An 18,288-nucleotide genomic window follows, 5' to 3' on the forward strand; every position below is an offset into this window, starting at 1 on the left:
GAAATGCAAGCTGGCGTGCTGCCAGTGACAGGCTGGGTGGAATGGCGTTGGGAGCTCTACGAGGTGTCGTCGCCCGGCATGCGTCGGTGTATCATGACGGCGCCAGAATCTCCTGAATCAGCCAGAGTACGCATGGACTCCGCAAAGTTTTCCCGACATTTTTGTTCGGACGCCCATGACCGCGACCGAACGTTACGAACCTTGAATCTGGGGATTCCGGTGCAAAACGGAGCTGGCAAATGGCTACACAATGCCACGACGCTGACTCCACTCCAACAACCAGGTGCAGCAAAGCACGCCCTGGCCATTGCAACAGATCGCGGATAGCGTCGATGGCGTCGATGCTGGAGTGGTTATTACGTGCGGCAGGGTGTGCGTCTCCTGCGAGGCCTCAGTTGTGCTTTGGTTCCTGGTGACATTCAAGACTCCTGTTGCGCTTCTCGCCACTCTCCTACAAGTACTAAATCAAAATGCCGGTTCGTGCGCTCTCTGTGCCTCATGAGATTCGCTCGAGTGGTATCTGCGCGTTCACACCCAGGGTCACTCGATACTTGGATTCGCTACATCCGTAGGCCGCAGCATTATTTGTAGCGTGCCCTGCTGTCGTTATTGCCGTGTCAAGATTTTGTTGCTTTGGCGCTTGGACACCTTGGCAGTTATTTAGTACAAGCTGCAGGCCGCACCTGTAGCAAAGATACTTGGCAGCCTCATGTCGTAGGTCATATCGATTATGTAGCACCTGGATGTGCTGGCTGCATACCATTCAGTAGCAAGAGGGTAGTGCTGGAGTCTCTTTCTTGCTGGAACTTGTGCTGGAAGATCTTGCTAATCGGGTGGACCTTCTTCGATATTGAAGATCGAACCGAGCTTCGCTTTTCTCCAGGTCTCCACCGAATTGGTTGTATCATCGCGCCGCGGGCGGCACGCCCAAGCATTGCGCTAAGCTTAACACTCGAATGTGTTGTTGCTAAGTCTGCAGCACGCATTGCAATGGAGAAGTCCCAGAGAGAATCTCGAAGCGACTGCATGAAACTCGCATGTGAACGTAGTTTACCTAACGCATTTTAGTACAGTATAAAAAAGCGCGTTGAGCGGTGAATGTTGTACGTGTCGCGGGAATACCAAGTTGATAATATGGAAATACGTACTAGTAAGATACAAACCATTTTGCTAGCCGAACGACGAACAGTTTATTCTGGCCTGCGCGGAAAGTGTTGGGCCACAGATACTAAGTTTCCTACGAAAACCTGCTAACTTATCATGTAGCAATGACCAACCTGCATTGTCACGATAAATTAGACGAGAAAATACTTTTTGTTTGAAAACGGGTGTTCCGTAGCACGTACTTTCGGTGCAACGCCTGGATACTTCCTTGTCGCCACCGACAAATTTGCTGCAATAGCATCAAGACAACAGCTCAAGGTCGTCAAGCTCCAACGCACGCCCTACCGTTGCAGTCCGATACTGATGCTCGCGCTTGTGTTAATTCGAGTGAGGCGGTAAGCAACACTCACTTTGACTCGGAAAAAAAACACGTACTCCAGTGATAAAATCATCCTGAATGGTACGCTTGCTTCCTTTCAATGTCAACATGTTCTCAGGATAATTTAAATCTCGGCGCGGAAGTAACCAGTCAAGAGAAACCCACTTTCAGACACGGAATATCAAAACCAGCAGAGCTTGAAAGTTTGCCATCATATGTCATTTGAATTTGAATTTGTTGCTGTTTAGATGGCTATCTATTCCCTGGTAGTGTACTCCGCAAACATGTTAGTGATTTTCACAACACACTTACTTACAGTTAGTGCTGTTTGCAAACGCGTTTGTATGTTTGCTGCTCTATCACTAGCAGATCAAATGAGGGGTCATCCTTACTTTTGAGTACTCTTCGCGGACCTTACTTTTCACCTGCAAGTTTAAGGGCTGCAACATGAAAAATGGGTTGGTGCAAGGCAAAACAGAGCAATTATTCAGCTCTCGTCATGCAGCGACGGAACTGTACTGTTGTTGGTACTTAAGTAACAAACAGAGGGTCTCTTACTGCTTTTCGAGCATTTATCGATTCGGGGTACCCGGACTGGTTGTCCCGGGGGGGGGGTCGCAGTTCTTAGCAGCGAAAAGGTGCCGATATGTTGTTCCGCCAAGACAGATACACACGCCAAAACCATTCTACGCGGGTTTATAAACTACAGCTATGGCAGCAATTATGACTACTTGACATTCAACGAAGGCTCATTGAAAGCCGGGATAGGAGGAATTTGGAATACGTGTACTTCGACATTTGTTTTGTTTTGTTTAGTGCTTTGAGCTAGGAAGTACTTCTTTTACGACCCGCGAGCACCTCCTGCGCCTGCTTCGCAGCCGCAGCATTGCCCTGTACGCGCTTCAAGTAGAGCATGACGTCGAGGCTTTGAGGCCTCGCTGAAAATCATAATGGGGTTGTGTGCTCAGAATCTGGACACCTCGAGCACGAGCACTACTGCCATATCATTCGTACGGTAATGCATTATTTCCGTAATTAAAAGCGCAAGTTGAAGTGGTTATATCGCGCGTAAGTGGCGAGAGTGTCGTTCGATGACACCCGTGCTAAAGACAGTTCTTTGAACTGCGAATTGAGCTCCGAAGACAACCTTACATGCTTAACCCCATAACGGAGAACAACGGAACGTAAGGCGAACGCACAAATGTTGGTGAGCGGCGCATACAAAGGAAGAAAAACAAAGGTCTACAAAGCACAAGCGCCGTACAGTCAATCACCGATCTTCCGAAACACACGACCCAGTTCAAAAGTCCTTGTTTGCAGCGCTGAGCCATTATAGCAACATCAACCAACGTCTCCAGCCTTATACCTATGGAAGGGGAAATAGAAACGGTTGAGTGTAAGGTGTAAGGTCGATGTTAAGCTGGATCAATGGTCTAATGCTCTAAGCCGCCCTGCAAGTTGAAGTGGTGACTCGGCTGAAGTTCCCTGATTGGCTGATATCCATCTTAATTCAGTGATCCATATGTCAGTCTTCTGGGAAGTAAAATCCCCGCTTTTGTGCGTCATCACCGAGTGGCCGTGGGAGCCGCACATATCGAGTCCAAGTCAAGCACCAAGCATGTCGTTCCAGCTGCGTCGTCTCTTCGGTGGCCTCCGCGTGAACGCGGGGCAGACGGCCCGCCGCGGCCTGGAGGAGTTCTTCCCGGTGCAGAAGGTCGCGGGCGAGGGCGCCAAGGCCAGCAGCCTCACGCAGGTGCCGGCCAGCGTGGGCACCAAGCAGGTGGTCGTGGGCGGCGAGTGGAAGGCCTGGATGCTGCGCCAGAAGAGCACGGACGACCTGCACAAGCTCTGGTTCGTGTTGCTCAAGGAGCGCAACGCGCTGCTCACGGAGCTGCAGCAGTGCCGCGCCAAGAACCTGTCCATGCCCAACCCGGCGCGACGGACCAAGGTGAAGAAGTCCATGGCGCGCATCAAGCTCGTGCTGCACGAGCGCAGCCAGATCTACAAGGCCAACCAGGCCAAGAAGGCGGCGGAGCAGCAGTAAGTAGGTGAACAGGAGAAGGGGAGAAGGCTATGGAAAGAGGAATACAGAGGCGCCTTCAAGTGGCGATGTGTGAGCTGATCCGACGGTAGGAATCGTGCTGCTGCAGTTGCGTGGTGCTTGCTTCGCGTGAATGTTTGTTTAGGTGAGGATTGATACTCTCTCAAGCAAGCAATACTAGATCCCAGAGTCGCTGCTTGACGGCGAGAACGGCACGGAGTTCCGCAACTTCTTCCACCTGCGCCCGAGCCTGACGGCCGACTTCTTCGTGCCGTGCGGTGGCCGCCCCGCTGCCGTCAACCTCAACAACGTCGAGCAGTTCATGTACCGCGAGGACGGCCGCACGCTCCGCTTCAAGTACATCGTGGAGGGTGCCAACCTGTTCTTCACGCAGGACGCGCGTACGCGTCTCGAGGACGCCGGTGTGATCCTCTTCAAGGACGCTTCGGCCAACAAGGGCGGTGTGACCTCGTCGTCGCTTGAGGTGCTGGCCGCTCTGTCCATGACGGACGAGGAGTTCGCCGAGCACATGCAGGTGGACGAGGCCACGGGCAAGCGCCCGGCCTTCTACGCCGACTACGTGAGCGAGGTGCAGAAGCGCATCGACCTGAACGCCCAGCGCGAGTTCGAGTGCATCTGGCGCGAGCACGAGCGCTCGGGCACGTACTACTCGGTGCTGACGAACCAGCTGAGCGAGCGTATCACGGACCTGAGCGCCAAGATCCAGCACTCAGCGCTGTGGGAGAACCAGGCCCTGCGCGAGAAGATCTTCGCCGACGGCTTCCCGGAGATCCTGCTGGCCAAGACCCCCAAGGAGGTGCTGCTCAAGCGCCTGCCCGAGAGCTACACGCGCGCCTTCTTCGCGTCGCAGCTCGCCAGCCGCTTCATCTACAGCGTCGGCCTCGGCGCCCCCGAGTTCTCCTTCTACGAGTTCATCGAGCAGCTCGTTGGCGGCAACTAAACAGAACCGCGCAGCGAGAGCGGAGCACTCGGTTCGAGTGAGCTGCGCGGCTTAGATTGAGTAGGCTGATTGATAAGTAAATGTACACGTTTTTAAAAAATCATCGGAGTATCATGCAAGGTTGCATGGAACAAGCTCATTTCGCCATGTAAAGCGCCACTGGCTGCTAACCGGTAGCACTAAACTTTAGGTTCGTAGCGATGTTCGGTGTTCAGCATCAATCTTCGCTTGGAGTTCAACCGGCCAAAGCAGCGTTGGGAATGTACTATATACACCAATTGTGGATAATTAGATTCTGATATCAATAATTCCTTTCAATTTGCTTTCGCGCTGTCAAAACGACATCGTTTTGAGGAACTGTAGCGTTGCTGCACCTTCGCTTCATACGTATACAGTGTAGTACAATGATGAGGCAACGTCCAGCATAACTTTGGATTTCGTTTATTACTCCAAAGTTGTTCTACCCGTTCAAGACAATCTATAGAGCAGCAGCAGTTGAAGTGCCAGACACGTCTAGCTGCTTCAGCCAGCGTTGCAGGATATCGATGACCTCGTCTTTCTTCTCCCACAGCAGCCAGTGGCCTCCGCCATGCACGAGCTCCTGCTTCAGGTTGGGCATCACACGGGGCAAGCCTGCCGCCAGCTCCGGCTTGAGGATCGGGTCGTCCACAGCACCAACGTAAAGAGCCTCGTGCTCGATCACACGGGGCAGGTCCTTCTCATCCTCAAAGTCTTGTTGTCGTCGAGAGTAGTAGCTGCACGACCCGAAGAAGCCCGATCGCGAGTATTCCGCAACGTAGTAGTCCAGCTCGGCCTCAGACAAGAGCTCGGAAGGCTGCGTGTACACGGGGTCCGCTGAGTCATTGACGATCTCCACCATCTTCAAGAACTCAAAGTCGTCTGCAACTTCGTCGTACTTGCGATACATGGCCGTGAAGATACGACGCGGGTCCTTGTCCAGCAACTTGGCAGCCTTCTCCGAGTCTCCCAGCAGCTTCATGTACGAGAACTGCGGGATGGCAGGGATGAGCGTGTCGTAGTCCACGCAGGCGTTGCCCTGGGGGAAGTACGGCGTGCAGATGCCGCACGCCGCGATAACGCGCTCCGGGTAGAACAAACACTGGCGCCAGATGATAGCGCCACCCCAGTCGTGGCCGACGAACACGGCACGGGGGATATTCAGGAAGTCCAGCAGCCCTGCGAGGTCCCCCGTCACCTTCTTGGTGCCGTAGCCTTCCACCGTCGCTGGGGCCGAACTGCGACCAAAGCCACGCAGGTCCGGCGCAATCACTCGGTACGTCTTGGACAGCGCCTGGATCTGGTAGCGCCACCCGAACCACAAGTCCGGCCAGCCGTGGACCAGCACGACGGGCGTGGCGTCGCGAGGCCCGACGTCGATGTAGTGCAGCGTGATGTCATTGCCGACGGGCGCGTACTTGTGCTCCCACTCGTCCCAGAAGTGCGCAGGCCTCGAGGCCATGGTCGTTGTTGAGGCTTGGCGGCGAGTTTGCGAATGCGGAGTACTCCCCAAGCAAAACTGTCAAGTCAACGCCGATGGCCTGATGCATTTAGCTGGTGGTGTCCCATTTGCGCTCGGCCTGCAGGCCGATCTGTTGTAGTATTATTGTGCTTTGCAGTTATTTTGCCGACCATTTTAGACGCTAAATATGGCAAAGCCTGCTCCTAAAATGTGTGAAAGAAGATGCACGACCTGCTAAAATTATGCATAAATCCACCTCCTCATATATATATCGACTTGGGAGGGCCTGTCAGCAGCCATGCATTGGCCCAGTACACCACCGTCCACGATCCCCAGCACATCCACCCTCTCATGCATAATTGCCGTGTGTGTAGGTGCTTGTGGATAAAAACCGACAGAATTGCAGCTGCTCAGCCACAATTGCACTTTCAAAAGTGCAATTGTGGCGCTTCTAGCGTAATTCTAGGCCTCCACCCATTTATGCACCTCGATTTATCGTAAATCTAGCAGGTGGTCGCTATAAATACAGCAAATCTCGCCTCATATTGCCAAAATCATTGCAAATCACAATAGCACTCGGTGAGGAAAATATACCTTACTTTTCACCTGCAAGTTTAAGGGCTGCAACATGAAAAATGGGTTGGTGCAAGGCAAGACAGAGCAATTATTCAGCTCTCGTCATGCAGCGACGAAACTGTACTGTTGTTGGTACTTAAGTAACAAACAGAGGGTCTCTTACTGCTTTTCGAGCATTTATCGATTCGGGGTACCCGGACTGGTTGTCCCGGGGGGGGGGTCGCAGTTCTTAGCAGCGAAAAGGTGCCGATATGTTGTTCCGCCAAGACAGATACACACGCCAAAACCATTCTACGCGGGTTTATAAACTACAGCTATGGCAGCAATTATGACTACTTGACATTCAACGAAGGCTCATTGAAAGCCGGGATAGGAGGAATTTGGAATACGTGTACTTCGACTTTTGTTTTGTTTTGTTTAGTGCTTTGAGCTAGGAAGTACTTCTTTTACGACCCGCGAGCACCTCCTGCGCCTGCTTCGCAGCCGCAGCATTGCCCTGTACGCGCTTCAAGTAGAGCATGACGTCGAGGCTTTGAGGCCTCGCTGAAAATCATAATGGGGTTGTGTGCTCAGAATCTGGACACCTCGAGCACGAGCACTACTGCCATATCATTCGTACGGTAATGCATTATTTCCGTAATTAAAAGCGCAAGTTGAAGTGGTTATATCGCGCGTAAGTGGCGAGAGTGTCGTTCGATGACACCCGTGCTAAAGACAGTTCTTTGAACTGCGAATTGAGCTCCGAAGACAACCTTACATGCTTAACCCCATAACGGAGAACAACGGAACGTAAGGCGAACGCACAAATGTTGGTGAGCGACGCATACAAAGGAAGAAAAACAAAGGTCTACAAAGCACAAGCGCCGTACAGTCAATCACCGATCTTCCGAAACACACGACCCAGTTCAAAAGTCCTTGTTTGCAGCGCTGAGCCATTATAGCAACATCAACCAACGTCTCCAGCCTTATACCTATGGAAGGGGAAATAGAAACGGTTGAGTGTAAGGTGTAAGGTCGATGTTAAGCTGGATCAATGGTCTAATGCTCTAAGCCGCCCTGCAAGTTGAAGTGGTGACTCGGCTGAAGTTCCCTGATTGGCTGATATCCATCTTAATTCAGTGATCCATATGTCAGTCTTCTGGGAAGTAAAATCCCCGCTTTTGTGCGTCATCACCGAGTGGCCGTGGGAGCCGCACATATCGAGTGCCGGCGCGCGTGTCTTGCATCCTCGCGCCACGCCCTTCGGGAGTCCCGACGCTCGGGACAGCACCAGATATTCTCTTTCATGCGGGTTGAACACAGTACATGTAGCTTTCGCCGGAAGTGTACGTATCATTGGATGCAGTTGGCACCGGTGGGCAGACTACTTTATGCGAGACTGGCACTGCCAGGCTGGTGCTGACAATGCCGACACGAGTGGAGCTCGGTCAAGCTTTCCATTTCAGTTTTCTTTAAGAAAAAATAAGCAAGATGCACATGAATCCACATCACAATTATTTACGGTATTGCGCACATTTTGTCAGAAAAATAAAATATTGTGCTTTGCAATGATTTTGGCAATATGAGGCGAGATTTGCTGTATTTATAGCGACCACCTGCTAGATTTACGATTGCACTGCTGCAGCTCCGTGAGCAGCGCGTTGTGCTCCTTGAGCAGCACGAACCAGAGCTTGTGCAGGTCGTCCGTGCTCTTCTGGCGCAGCATCCAGGCCTTCCACTCGATTAATGGTAGGCCTGCATTAAACACTTCAGTACTGTACAGTAGCTGCAAGTGTACAACAACGCAACATCAGATCACCAAGACGGAAGTACTATTCGTCGACAGTCGACAGTCAACCTGCGCTGTCGTGCTTCCAACTTTGCGGCTGGCCTCTGAAGTTATCAGCGTATTCGCTTGCTACCGCTATGCTTGCAGTACATGCACACCCACTGGAAATGCCGAGGATATGAGTGGCAGCGATGACATCGGCACTCGTCGGCTGGTGGACGCCTCAAGGTCTGACAGACTTCGACCGACGCTGGCCATCTGGCCAGAACGAAGTCAAGCAGTGACCGTCGTGACCGAGAACTTTCGGGTGGTGTCCGGTCATACCTTTACGCTAACGAGCACGAGCTATCCTCGAGGCGCGTTCATAACTGATAACCGCGTTGAGCCGGGCAAAAAGATACTCAAGGTAATAGAGCGCATACCAGCGATCCTTCTTATCCTCCTGCCAGAAAGCTTGGGCACGACGGCCTTCGGGTGATCCGCATGGGCTTCAAACACATCGCTGAACTAAAGCGTCTGATCCCGGCTCACCCGGGCGAGCCGGTCTGATCCAAGCTCGCCCTCGGCATGCGCGGCGGCAGACTAAGCTATCATTGAAAAAACTCTGCTCATATCCCAATTAGCGCGCCACCGAGCAACAGCAGCTTCCGGCTAATCGGTCTCCTAAAACCGACGATGGTTGCCTCCACCAAGTCTTTCCGTGCCATGTTGGCCATGACGGCCCTCGCGACTGGTGTCGACGGCCACGGCTACATGACGGAGCCGGCCGTGACGTTCCTGTCCTCGTCGACCGACAACACGCAGTTCATCGCCACCATCGAGTCGTCGGCGTCCGACTTCAGTGGCACCTTCTCGGGCTCGCCGGCAGACAACACGGCCGCCTTCACCAAGGCCTTCGAGGCCAGCTCGTACACGTCGCTGAAGGAGCTCATCAACGACAAGGCCACTATCACGGTCACGGACGCCACGCTCACCTGCGGCTCGTGCGACCCGGACGAGACGGCCCAGCCGCTGCCCGACACGTACGTGGAGTGGTCGCACTCGTCCACGGAGGGCTTCAGCTCCTCGCACGCGGGCCCCTGCGAGGTGTGGTGCGACGATGTGCGAGTGTTCCAAGACGACGACTGTGCTGCCGACTATACTTCGGCCCCGGCCGAGCTGCCGTACGACCGCGACGCGTGCTTGGGCACCAGCACGCTGACCTTCTACTGGCTGGCGCTGCACTCGTCGACCTGGCAGGTCTACATCAACTGCGCGCCGCTCGAGAGCACCACCTCCACGGGCGCGACGTCCAAGTACGCCGTGTCGGGCGCTAGCTCTGGAACTAGCAGCAGCGCCAGCACGAACTCGACGTCGACTGCCACCACAGCCCCGTCGACGGCGTCTTCCACTGCCTCGAGCTCCTACAACTTCAACTCGAACTTCGCGACGTCCACCTCAGCATCCACGAGCGACGAAACCACCTCGACCACGGACGCGCCTGCTGCGACCACGGCAGCTCCGACAACGGAAGCCCCAACGACAGCCCCAACTACGGATGCGCCGACGACAGCCCCGACTGCTACGACCGCCACTCCAACCGCTGCTACCACCGAGACGAGTAAGTGCTCGGTGCGTCGTCGCCGCGATTAAGTGTCAGAATGCAGGAGATTCCATGGCAATCGTGGATAATTTGCCAAGCGTAGATGTGTTTGCCGTCGTCATAACCGAGATTCGCGTTCATGTCTTCAACTCGCTGCGAAGTCTAATAACCTGGTTAACTTAACCGTTCCAGCGGTGTCGAAACTCGTGGTGTGCCCAAAGTGTCCTCCAGACGACTACGTTTCGCTAGTCATCAGCGCTACACACGCAAAGACTTGACTGGCAGCTGTCTTTGTGGCAACATCGTCACCCGCTAGGACCGACACGATTTGCAAGACCCGAGCCATCTCCTCTACGTTCTGCACCTGTACACACGTGAGCGAGTCTCTCCACCGCCGCGGACCGAGGGAGCCTCGACCCTCAGCGACTAAAGCTCCTTGCTGCACTTGCACTCCATTCACATCTTAATTTGCGCAGTCGAGTGCAGTCCCAGTCAGTCACCAGCCCAATCCTCGTCGAACAATGGTTGCGTCGGCCACGTCCCTCTCCGCTATGCTGGCCACGGCCGCGCTCGCAGCGACTATCAACGCCCACGGGTACATGTCCGATCCTGCCGTGAAGTTCCTGACCACGGGCGACCCGACGCAATTCATCGCCACCATCGAGGCATCCGCTTCGGGTTTCAGCGGGACTTTCAACGGCGCCCCGGCCGACAACACGGCCGCCTTCACCACGGCCTTCGAGTCCAGCAGCTACTCGTCCCTCAAGGAGCTCATCAACGACAAGGCCACTATCACGGTCACGGACGCCACACTCACCTGCGGCATGTGCGACCCGGACGAGACCGCCCAACCTCTTCCGGACACCTACGTGGAGTGGGCGCACTCCGACTCGGAGGGCTTCACGGCCTCGCACGAAGGCCCCTGCGAGGTGTGGTGCGACGATGTGCGAGTGTTCCAAGACGACGACTGTGCTGCCGACTATACTTCGGCCCCGGCCGAGCTGCCGTACGACCGCGACGCTTGCCTCGGCAGCAGCACGCTGACGTTCTACTGGTTGGCGCTGCACTCGTCGACGTGGCAGGTGTACGTGAACTGCGCACCTTTGGAGGCGACGACGTCCACGGGCGCGACGTCCAAGTACGCGGCGGGGACCAGCTCAGGAACCAGCACTAGCACAGCTGCTACGTCCACGGTGTCGTCGGCTGCTGGGTCCTCCGCTGCGTCCAACTCGACTTCGTACGATTTCCAGACCAACTACGCGACGTCCACCTCGGCCTCGACATCGGCGGACTCGACGACGTCCACTGATGCTCCTGCCTCGGCGACGGAGACGACGGATGCTCCTGCCACCACATCAACGACGACTGCCCCCGCTGCTATAACTGCCACTCCTTCAACCGCTACTAGCACTGGTACGACGAAGTGCTCGGTGCGTCGCCGCAACTAAGCATGGCCGCCAGTAAGGAGCTCGTTGCGTGTATCGGGCAGCGAGTAGCTACAGCTTTGTCTTGTGTCAATCTGTGTAGTGTTTAGATTTTGGTGGTTTTGAGGCAAAAATACGATGACGAAATACAGAAATGTGGTCCGATTCCAGTGGTTGCTTGGTCCCCTGCGCGCTTAGTTTTGTTCGACGAGAAACAATAAGCATGAATTCGATACGCTCAGATGAACAACAATTTGACCTCAAATTATGAATGCGTTCCGAAATTCTATCACGAAACCTGGCTGTTTTACAGGACTTCGAACCAGCGGTTGAAGCCACACAAACACTAAAATACGCTCTACACATCAACACGAGGCGTCCTATGACACCAAGAACCTACCACCGCGACATCTAGTTGCGGCGGCGACGGTGACGACGCACAGTGCACTTGCTCGTGTCGTCGCTGACGGGGGCCGGGGTGACGACCGGGGATTCCGTGGCGGGGGCTTCCGTGTCCGGGGCTTCAGTGACGGTAGGGGCCTCCGTAGCGGGCGCCGAAGGGGCTTCCGTCTGCTGCTCGGCCGACGGGGCGTCGGTGGTGGGCGTGGCGGGCGCGTCGGTTGTCTGCTCAGCGGACGGGGTGGTCTCCTCAGACGACGAGGAGTCCGTGGCGGGCGTCGTCGAGTTGGAGGTGCTGGTGGCGCCGCTGCTGCCGCCCACCGCGTACTTGGACTTGGCGCCAGTGGCCTTGGTCTTCTCCAGAGCGGCGCAGTTGATGTACACCTGCCAGGACGGGGAGTGGAGCGCGATCCAGTAGATCGTCAGACGCGAGGAGCCCATGCACGCGTCGCGGTCGTACGGTAGCTTGGCCGGAGCGGCCGGGAAGTTCTTGGGGCAGTTGTCGTCCTGGAACACGCGGGTCTCATCGCACCACACCTCGCAGGGGCCCTCGTGCGAGGAGGTGAAGCCCTCGCCGCTGCCGTGAGACCACTCGACGTAGGTCTCCGGCAGGGGCTGGGCAGCCTCGTCCGGCTTCGTGTAGCCGCACTCCTTGGTGAAGTCCGCGCTCACCAGTTCCATCTTGTCGTTCATAAACTCCTTGAGCGAGGAGTACATGCTGGCACTGAAGCCCTTGTTGAAGGCGACCGTGTTGTCCGATGGCGACTGGCCGAAGTTGCCGCTGAAGCCCGACTTGCTCGAGTCAATCGTGGCCATGTACTGCGTGGTGTCACCGTTGAAGGTGAACTCCACCTTGGGCACCGACATGGAGCCGTGGCCCTGCACGGTAGCAGAGAGCATGGCCGACGCCATGATCGTCGCGAAGGAAGCCTTTCCGAGAACCATTTTTCGAGAACGTGTGTGCTGTCTGAAAGCTGAGGAGGAGGCGAGTTGACTGGCGGCGAGTAAATTGCAAAGTGATTGACCTGGTCGCCGGGTTTTGACGGTCAAGCTCGCTGTCCGAACGGCACTCGAACAGCGCCCATCCAGATTAAAGGGAAGCGTTGCACCCAGCAGCAAAGCGTTAGAATCGAGCCAAGCATACTCCACGGCAATCAAGACCGTCGTGAAGATCTTGGGATGTGCTATCGGAAGTCACTGACCTACTAAGTACTGTACATTGACCGGGAAGTGTATACAATTCCTTTGCCTGGTGGCCACATGGGAATTCTCCATACGGATTTGAGGATTCTTTGCTCTCGAGTCGAGAGCAGAGTCTCGACACATGCGCAAAAACGCAAGTCCACATAGACGGACTCACTGACACGTACGCTCATGACATCTGATCGCATTACAATTGCTTTGGGAGCTTAGGAAGGCGAGGAATGTTGAGGAAAAAGGCGGTGACAATGAGATTTTCCTAGAGATTCGTTGAGCTTTTAGGTGGTAAAATGTGTGGAAAAGATAACAATTCATAACATAATATTTAGCAACTCAATTGTATTCATGAATTTTCACTCTCTAGTGGCGTCGGCGAATGTTGCACCTGCCCGAGTCTGTCGATGGACGCGAGGTGGTGACCGGAGTTGACGTCGCCACAGCAGGAGCGGCCTGGTCTGCTCTGTGGGAGCTTTCGTGGTTGCAGGGTCTTCGGCTTCGGTGCTTGACGTTTCATCATAACCCTCGGTACTTGACGTCGTTGTTGTGGTCGAGAAGCTGCCACCGACCGCGTACTTGGACTTGGCGCCGGTCGAAGTCGTCTTCTTCAGAGCAGCGCAGTTGGTGTACACTTGCCACGTCGAGGAGTGGAGCGCCAGCCAGTAGAACGTCAGGCGACTGGCGCCAAGGCACGCATCACGATCGTACGGGACCTTGGCCGGCGCCGTCGTAAAGTGAGCAGCGCAGTCGTCGTCTCGGAAAACTCGGGTATCGTCGCACCAGACCTCGCAGGGTCGCGAGGACGTAAAGCCCTCCCCACTTCCATGGGCCCACTCAACTTAAGTCTCGGGAAGCGGTTGTGGGGTGGTGTAGCCGCATTCCATCGTGAAGTCCGACGAAGTCACCTTGCCCAAGTCCGTAATGAGCTCCTTCAGCGACGTGTATTTGCTGGCCTCAAACCCCTTGGTGAAGGCCGCGTTGTTGTCGGCCGGGGAGCCACTGAACGAACCGCTGAAACCCGATGAAGACGCCTCGATGGTCGCCATGAACTGGGTCGTGTCGCCGACGAAAGTGTACTCACACTTGGGCGCGGACATGTAACCGTGACCCTGCACCGACACAGCCAGCGTGCCGGCGACTAGCAGTGCGTGAAAGGGGGATACCATAGTTGAGACTGTAGATCGGGACTGAGCGCTCTAAAGCAGATCGTGTTGTGAATGAGCTCGGAGGTCACTGATGAAAGACTCGGCCGCCGACCACGCAGTGGAATAGCCACGCACGGACAGCAAAGCGTACATAGTGGCCCAGCATTGATTAACGCGGCCTCGCGCATCTGCAGTGCTTGATGAGCGTGGTAAGCCAGCAACAACAACACTTTTCACGTACCGATTGCTGCATTTTTATAAGCTGCAAAATGGGCCCTTTTCGGTGCAAATTGAGCCGTGCGTTTGTATCGGCAGTCGAACCCGCCAGGTGGGCGGTAATGTAAAGATAGGGCTTCGTTCGGATGAGTTGACCGTCAACTTGACGGGCCACCTGTCAGCGGGGAAGGCGGGATCAGGTGAACATGTACCCTACGGACGTCAAAGCCCTTGAGATGGCCAGCGTGACGGGAGCGCTACAGTGTGCAGTAAGCTCAGCTATTGGCCGAAACACGAAGCACGCTCGCTTCGCCGAAGCTCACATTGGTTTATTACTTTTTAAATTACTTAAAAAAGTCTGCTCCCTCTTAGTGAAGCGTTGCATTGTGAAGGACGCTTACAAACGAAGTCGCCGTCTCTACATTTTACTAGTAGAGGGAGCCCGACCCAGAGAAGGGCGATCGATCAGCTTGGGCTGGTCTGGCGGTGCCGTGTCAGTGCTAGGTAAGTCGCGAAACCAGCTGCAGAGCGACGCCAGGACAGATTAACGCGATGTGGGCGGGCATGTCTTTAGAACTGTATCCTCCGAACAGACCGCGGCACAACCAATTTGGTTGAACCAAAGCGATGCAAATTCGACTGGAGGATGACACGGGATCGAGAGACAGACACCGGGATATCTGGGCGCGCTGCGAACGAACCTGCTCGTCAACGTCGCTTGCAGTCTGGTGTCGTGGATGACAGAAAGTGGCACGCGTCGCCGTCGCCGAAACCACGTGCTCATGAACTCCTTCCTCGAGCGTCCAGGTTCAATACTGTATCCATACACTGTACGCCATCAACGACCTCTTGTCAACGACCTCTTGACAACGACAGCTGCAGGTTGCCTGTCGACGAGTTGCCCCTACGCAAGGGTGAGAGCGTGGCTGTTTCCGATTTGTCGGCAGCTCAAGGCGGATTGGACGCTTACGATCAAGGCGCAGTGGTTGGTGCAGTGGAGGAAGAAATGTACGTGCTTTCAATTCGTACCAGTAACAAGCAATGACTACTTATCAACTGCGTATGCGTCCGGAAGAAAGCCGTCTCCGGGAACCCTTCTTAGTATGGTGCGTTCTGATACCTTTCCGCATGCTATAGCTTTTAGGGCGCAGCTTTTCCGCTGAGGTAGCTATCGTCCGGGTTTTCAACACCTGAAGACATCGCGTCGTCCTCCTCGCTGCCAGCTACATCCAACGAGTTGCAGTCCTCGACACCTTCACTTTCCGCAACGTCCAAAGATCCGCAGTCTTCATCACTGTTGCTCACTGAACGGCTCGTTCCTGGCGTGTCCGTTGTAGCAGTAGATGTGGCGATAGTGCTCTCCGGCGTCTCTGTTGAAGTCGAAGTCTGCTCGCCCGACTCACCGCTACCCGTCACCACAATGTCGGCGCATGTCGGGTACGTCTGGTTCGCCAGGTCCGAGTGCCAGTAGAACTGCAGCGCGCAGACGCCGGCTGACCCGCACCCCGTCACGCTCGAGGGGATCATGGCCGTCGTGCTGGTGCTCTCGCTCGAGCTCTCGGCGAACGGGTCGACGGTCAGCAACTCCGCTACCGACACGTACGTGATGGTGCCGGTGCTGTCGGTGCTGGGCTTGACGACGCTGAGTACCATGGTGCCTGGGTGCGGCGCCTGGATGACCCACGCGACGTCGAAAGGCGTGCCGGTCGTGAGCGTCGTGACAGTGTTGTTGGCCTCGTAGACAGTTCCTCTGCATCCGTTCATGATGTTGAAGGTGGCTGCGGCGGGTCGGTCGGCCTGCGCTCTGCTGCTGAGCAGTTCGACAGGTGCGTACTGCAGCTCTTGGTCTCCTGCGCCGCTGAGAGCTCCACAGTCGTCTCTGTACTGCTGCGAGATGGGTCGTGGGGTGGGCTTGGCCATTTGTCCGTGTGCGTTGACGGTGTCGGTTGTTGCGAGGAGCAGAGTCGAAGTAATCGTTGTCAGTATTGATGAAGCGCTTGCTTTCATGACTGTGCTTGAAGCGATAGTCGCAGTGTGGGCAAGGATGGCAACTGAAGAATGACATTCGCATGTAGTTCGGCGAGCCTTGCATTGCGGTGATAACCTGTCAGGGATACTCGAACATGTTCTAGCGAAAAATACTGCTCATAATGAATGGAATCAAGCGAGAAGTGGGCGGAGCTAGCAAGGAACACTGGCGTTGTGCGGCTGGATATGAAGGCCGCGAAAGCCAACTCTTAAACCGCTCGTTCGTCCAAGGGGTTAGCTTATCCCAGTCGCCACCGTTCCTCAAGAACTTCGAGGGGATTCGCTTTGGAATTTTGATAGACGGAGCGTGGTCTTACCACTGTTCCTTCAGCCGTTCGAATGAATGTTGAATGTAGAATGCCATGAACTACAGTATAGGTTTTGTTTTGCATTTCCATATCGTACTTTCACGGCACGATTTTTTCTTCTTAACTGCTACGCTTGACGACAGACAAATAGATGATGCCGCACAATGCTCTAGTACTGCACCGGAGCCTGGACCTTGCCGCTTTGGTAGCTACTATCAACATCACCAAAGTTCAGCGACGATTCCGAGAGAGTGGCGTTGTCGTCCTTCTCACTACCGGCAACGTCAAGCGAGTCGCAGTCTTCGTCTTCCTCGCTGCCAGCGACGTCCAGCGACCCGCAGTCCTCTTCAATTGTGTCTGCGTCACCGGCGACCTGGTCGTCCTCACTGCCGGCAAGATCCAACGATCCACAGTCTTCCTCCTCTTCGTCACTCCCCGCAACATCAAGCGAGCCGCAGTCTTCCTCCTCCCCGCTACCAGAAACAGAGTTGCCGGTGCTTGGAGTTGTCGTGGCGACGGAAGGCTTTGTTGTAGCCACCGTCGGAGTCGCAGTAGTGACAGTCGAGGTGGCAGTGGTGACCGTCGGGGTGCTGGACTGCCCCGTTGATCCGCTGGTGGTGGAGTTCGACTGGGAAGGAGTGTACGAGCCGCTACCACCTTCAAGCGCTGCGCAGTCGACGTACACTTGCCACGTACTAGAGTGGAGCGCTAACCAATAAAAGGTCAAGCGGCTGGCACCCGAACACCCCGCCTTATCGTAGGGCATCTTGGCCGGAGCTGTCGTATAGTGAGCCGCGCAGTCGGTGTCTTGAAACACGCGGGTATTATCGCACCAGGCCTCGCAAGGACCTTCATGCGATGAAGTGAAGCCCTCCGTGTCCGAGTGGGTCCACTCCAGCTCGTCCGGAAGGGGCTGTGGGGTCTCATCTGGGTCGGTGAGGCCGCACTCGATGTTGGCCCCATTCGCCACGATCTGCCCCAAATCCGTCACGAACTCCTTGATTGACGAGTACTGGCTCGAGTTGAAAGCCGTCCAGAAAGCTGCCGTATTCTCCGCGGGCGAGCCACTGAACGAACCTGAGAAGCCCGAAGCGCTTGACTCGATGGTCGCAATGAACTGGGTCTTGTCGACGTCGTTCGGGAAGGTGACAGCCGGCAGACCCAGATAACCATGCGCGTTCACATTGCTGAGTAGTAGCGCTGCTGCAGTCATAGCGGTGTAGTACATCTTGAAGCTGAGCATATCTGAGGAAGGCTTGTGAAGTCGAGTGAGCAGATTCGGTTGTGAGGATATCCGTTGGAGAGTATCTCGAACTGCTGCAAAGGCAACGCAAAAGATGGCAACGCACAGCAAGTGTAGGGGCAGAGCTCGGACACCAGGATGTCGGGAGTCGTCTCGGAAAGTCTTCGTGCGCGCGGTGCCTCATCGACAGCAGGCGCCTCGTTTTCGTGGCAGATGCATGCTCGACCGTTGAAAATATGGGAACGTTTTCTGATTTTACTGACAACATGCACCGAGTCTTTTTGATAGCAAGGCAAATCTGAACAACAAGCGCTACACTATTACCACTTCGTGCATTAGGCAGAACGACGGCTCCGGCTGCAAGTGAATAGATGTAGCCTTGACTCTTGACTTCCACCCCGACAGCGTAGTCGACTGGACAGAATACAACATATCGG

At 55.1% G+C, this 18,288-nt stretch overlaps 6 protein-coding genes across 6 annotated transcripts; 3 read left to right on the plus strand and 3 right to left on the minus strand.

The window, feature by feature from the left end:
- The first annotated feature begins 3,092 nt into the window (after positions 1-3,092).
- Positions 3,093-3,607, plus strand: PHYSODRAFT_288597 (hypothetical protein). Its single transcript, XM_009537060.1, has one exon. It carries the CDS (start codon positions 3,102-3,104, stop codon positions 3,525-3,527), a length of 426 nt encoding a protein of 141 aa, XP_009535355.1. The 5' UTR covers positions 3,093-3,101; the 3' UTR covers positions 3,528-3,607.
- A 1,356-nt stretch (positions 3,608-4,963) lies between these two features.
- PHYSODRAFT_525117 (hypothetical protein) lies at positions 4,964-5,965 on the minus strand (the record flags this gene model as incomplete). The annotated part of the gene is made up of 1 exon (XM_009537061.1): positions 4,964-5,965. One exon carries the CDS (start codon positions 5,963-5,965, stop codon positions 4,964-4,966), a length of 1,002 nt encoding a protein of 333 aa, XP_009535356.1.
- A 3,019-nt stretch (positions 5,966-8,984) lies between these two features.
- PHYSODRAFT_246481 (hypothetical protein) lies at positions 8,985-9,941 on the plus strand (the record flags this gene model as incomplete). The annotated part of the gene is made up of 1 exon (XM_009537062.1): positions 8,985-9,941. The coding sequence occupies one exon, from the start codon at positions 8,985-8,987 to the stop codon at positions 9,939-9,941; it is 957 nt and encodes a 318-aa protein (XP_009535357.1).
- A 471-nt stretch (positions 9,942-10,412) lies between these two features.
- PHYSODRAFT_524101 (hypothetical protein) lies at positions 10,413-11,339 on the plus strand (the record flags this gene model as incomplete). Its single annotated transcript, XM_009537063.1, has 1 exon — positions 10,413-11,339. The coding sequence occupies one exon, from the start codon at positions 10,413-10,415 to the stop codon at positions 11,337-11,339; it is 927 nt and encodes a 308-aa protein (XP_009535358.1).
- Positions 11,340-11,726: 387 nt separating this feature from the next.
- Positions 11,727-16,279, minus strand: PHYSODRAFT_525949 (hypothetical protein; the record flags this gene model as incomplete). Its single annotated transcript, XM_009537064.1, has 2 exons — positions 11,727-11,855; positions 15,578-16,279. The coding sequence occupies 2 exons, from the start codon at positions 16,277-16,279 to the stop codon at positions 11,727-11,729; spliced, it is 831 nt and encodes a 276-aa protein (XP_009535359.1).
- A 498-nt stretch (positions 16,280-16,777) lies between these two features.
- On the minus strand, positions 16,778-17,836 carry PHYSODRAFT_318683 (hypothetical protein; the record flags this gene model as incomplete). Its single annotated transcript, XM_009537065.1, has 1 exon — positions 16,778-17,836. The coding sequence occupies one exon, from the start codon at positions 17,834-17,836 to the stop codon at positions 16,778-16,780; it is 1,059 nt and encodes a 352-aa protein (XP_009535360.1).
- Positions 17,837-18,288: the final 452 nt, after the last annotated feature.

This window comes from Phytophthora sojae, assembly GCF_000149755.1.
Source record: "Phytophthora sojae unplaced genomic scaffold PHYSOscaffold_10, whole genome shotgun sequence".
In the NCBI taxonomy this organism is placed as follows: Eukaryota; Oomycota; class Peronosporomycetes; order Peronosporales; family Peronosporaceae; genus Phytophthora; species Phytophthora sojae.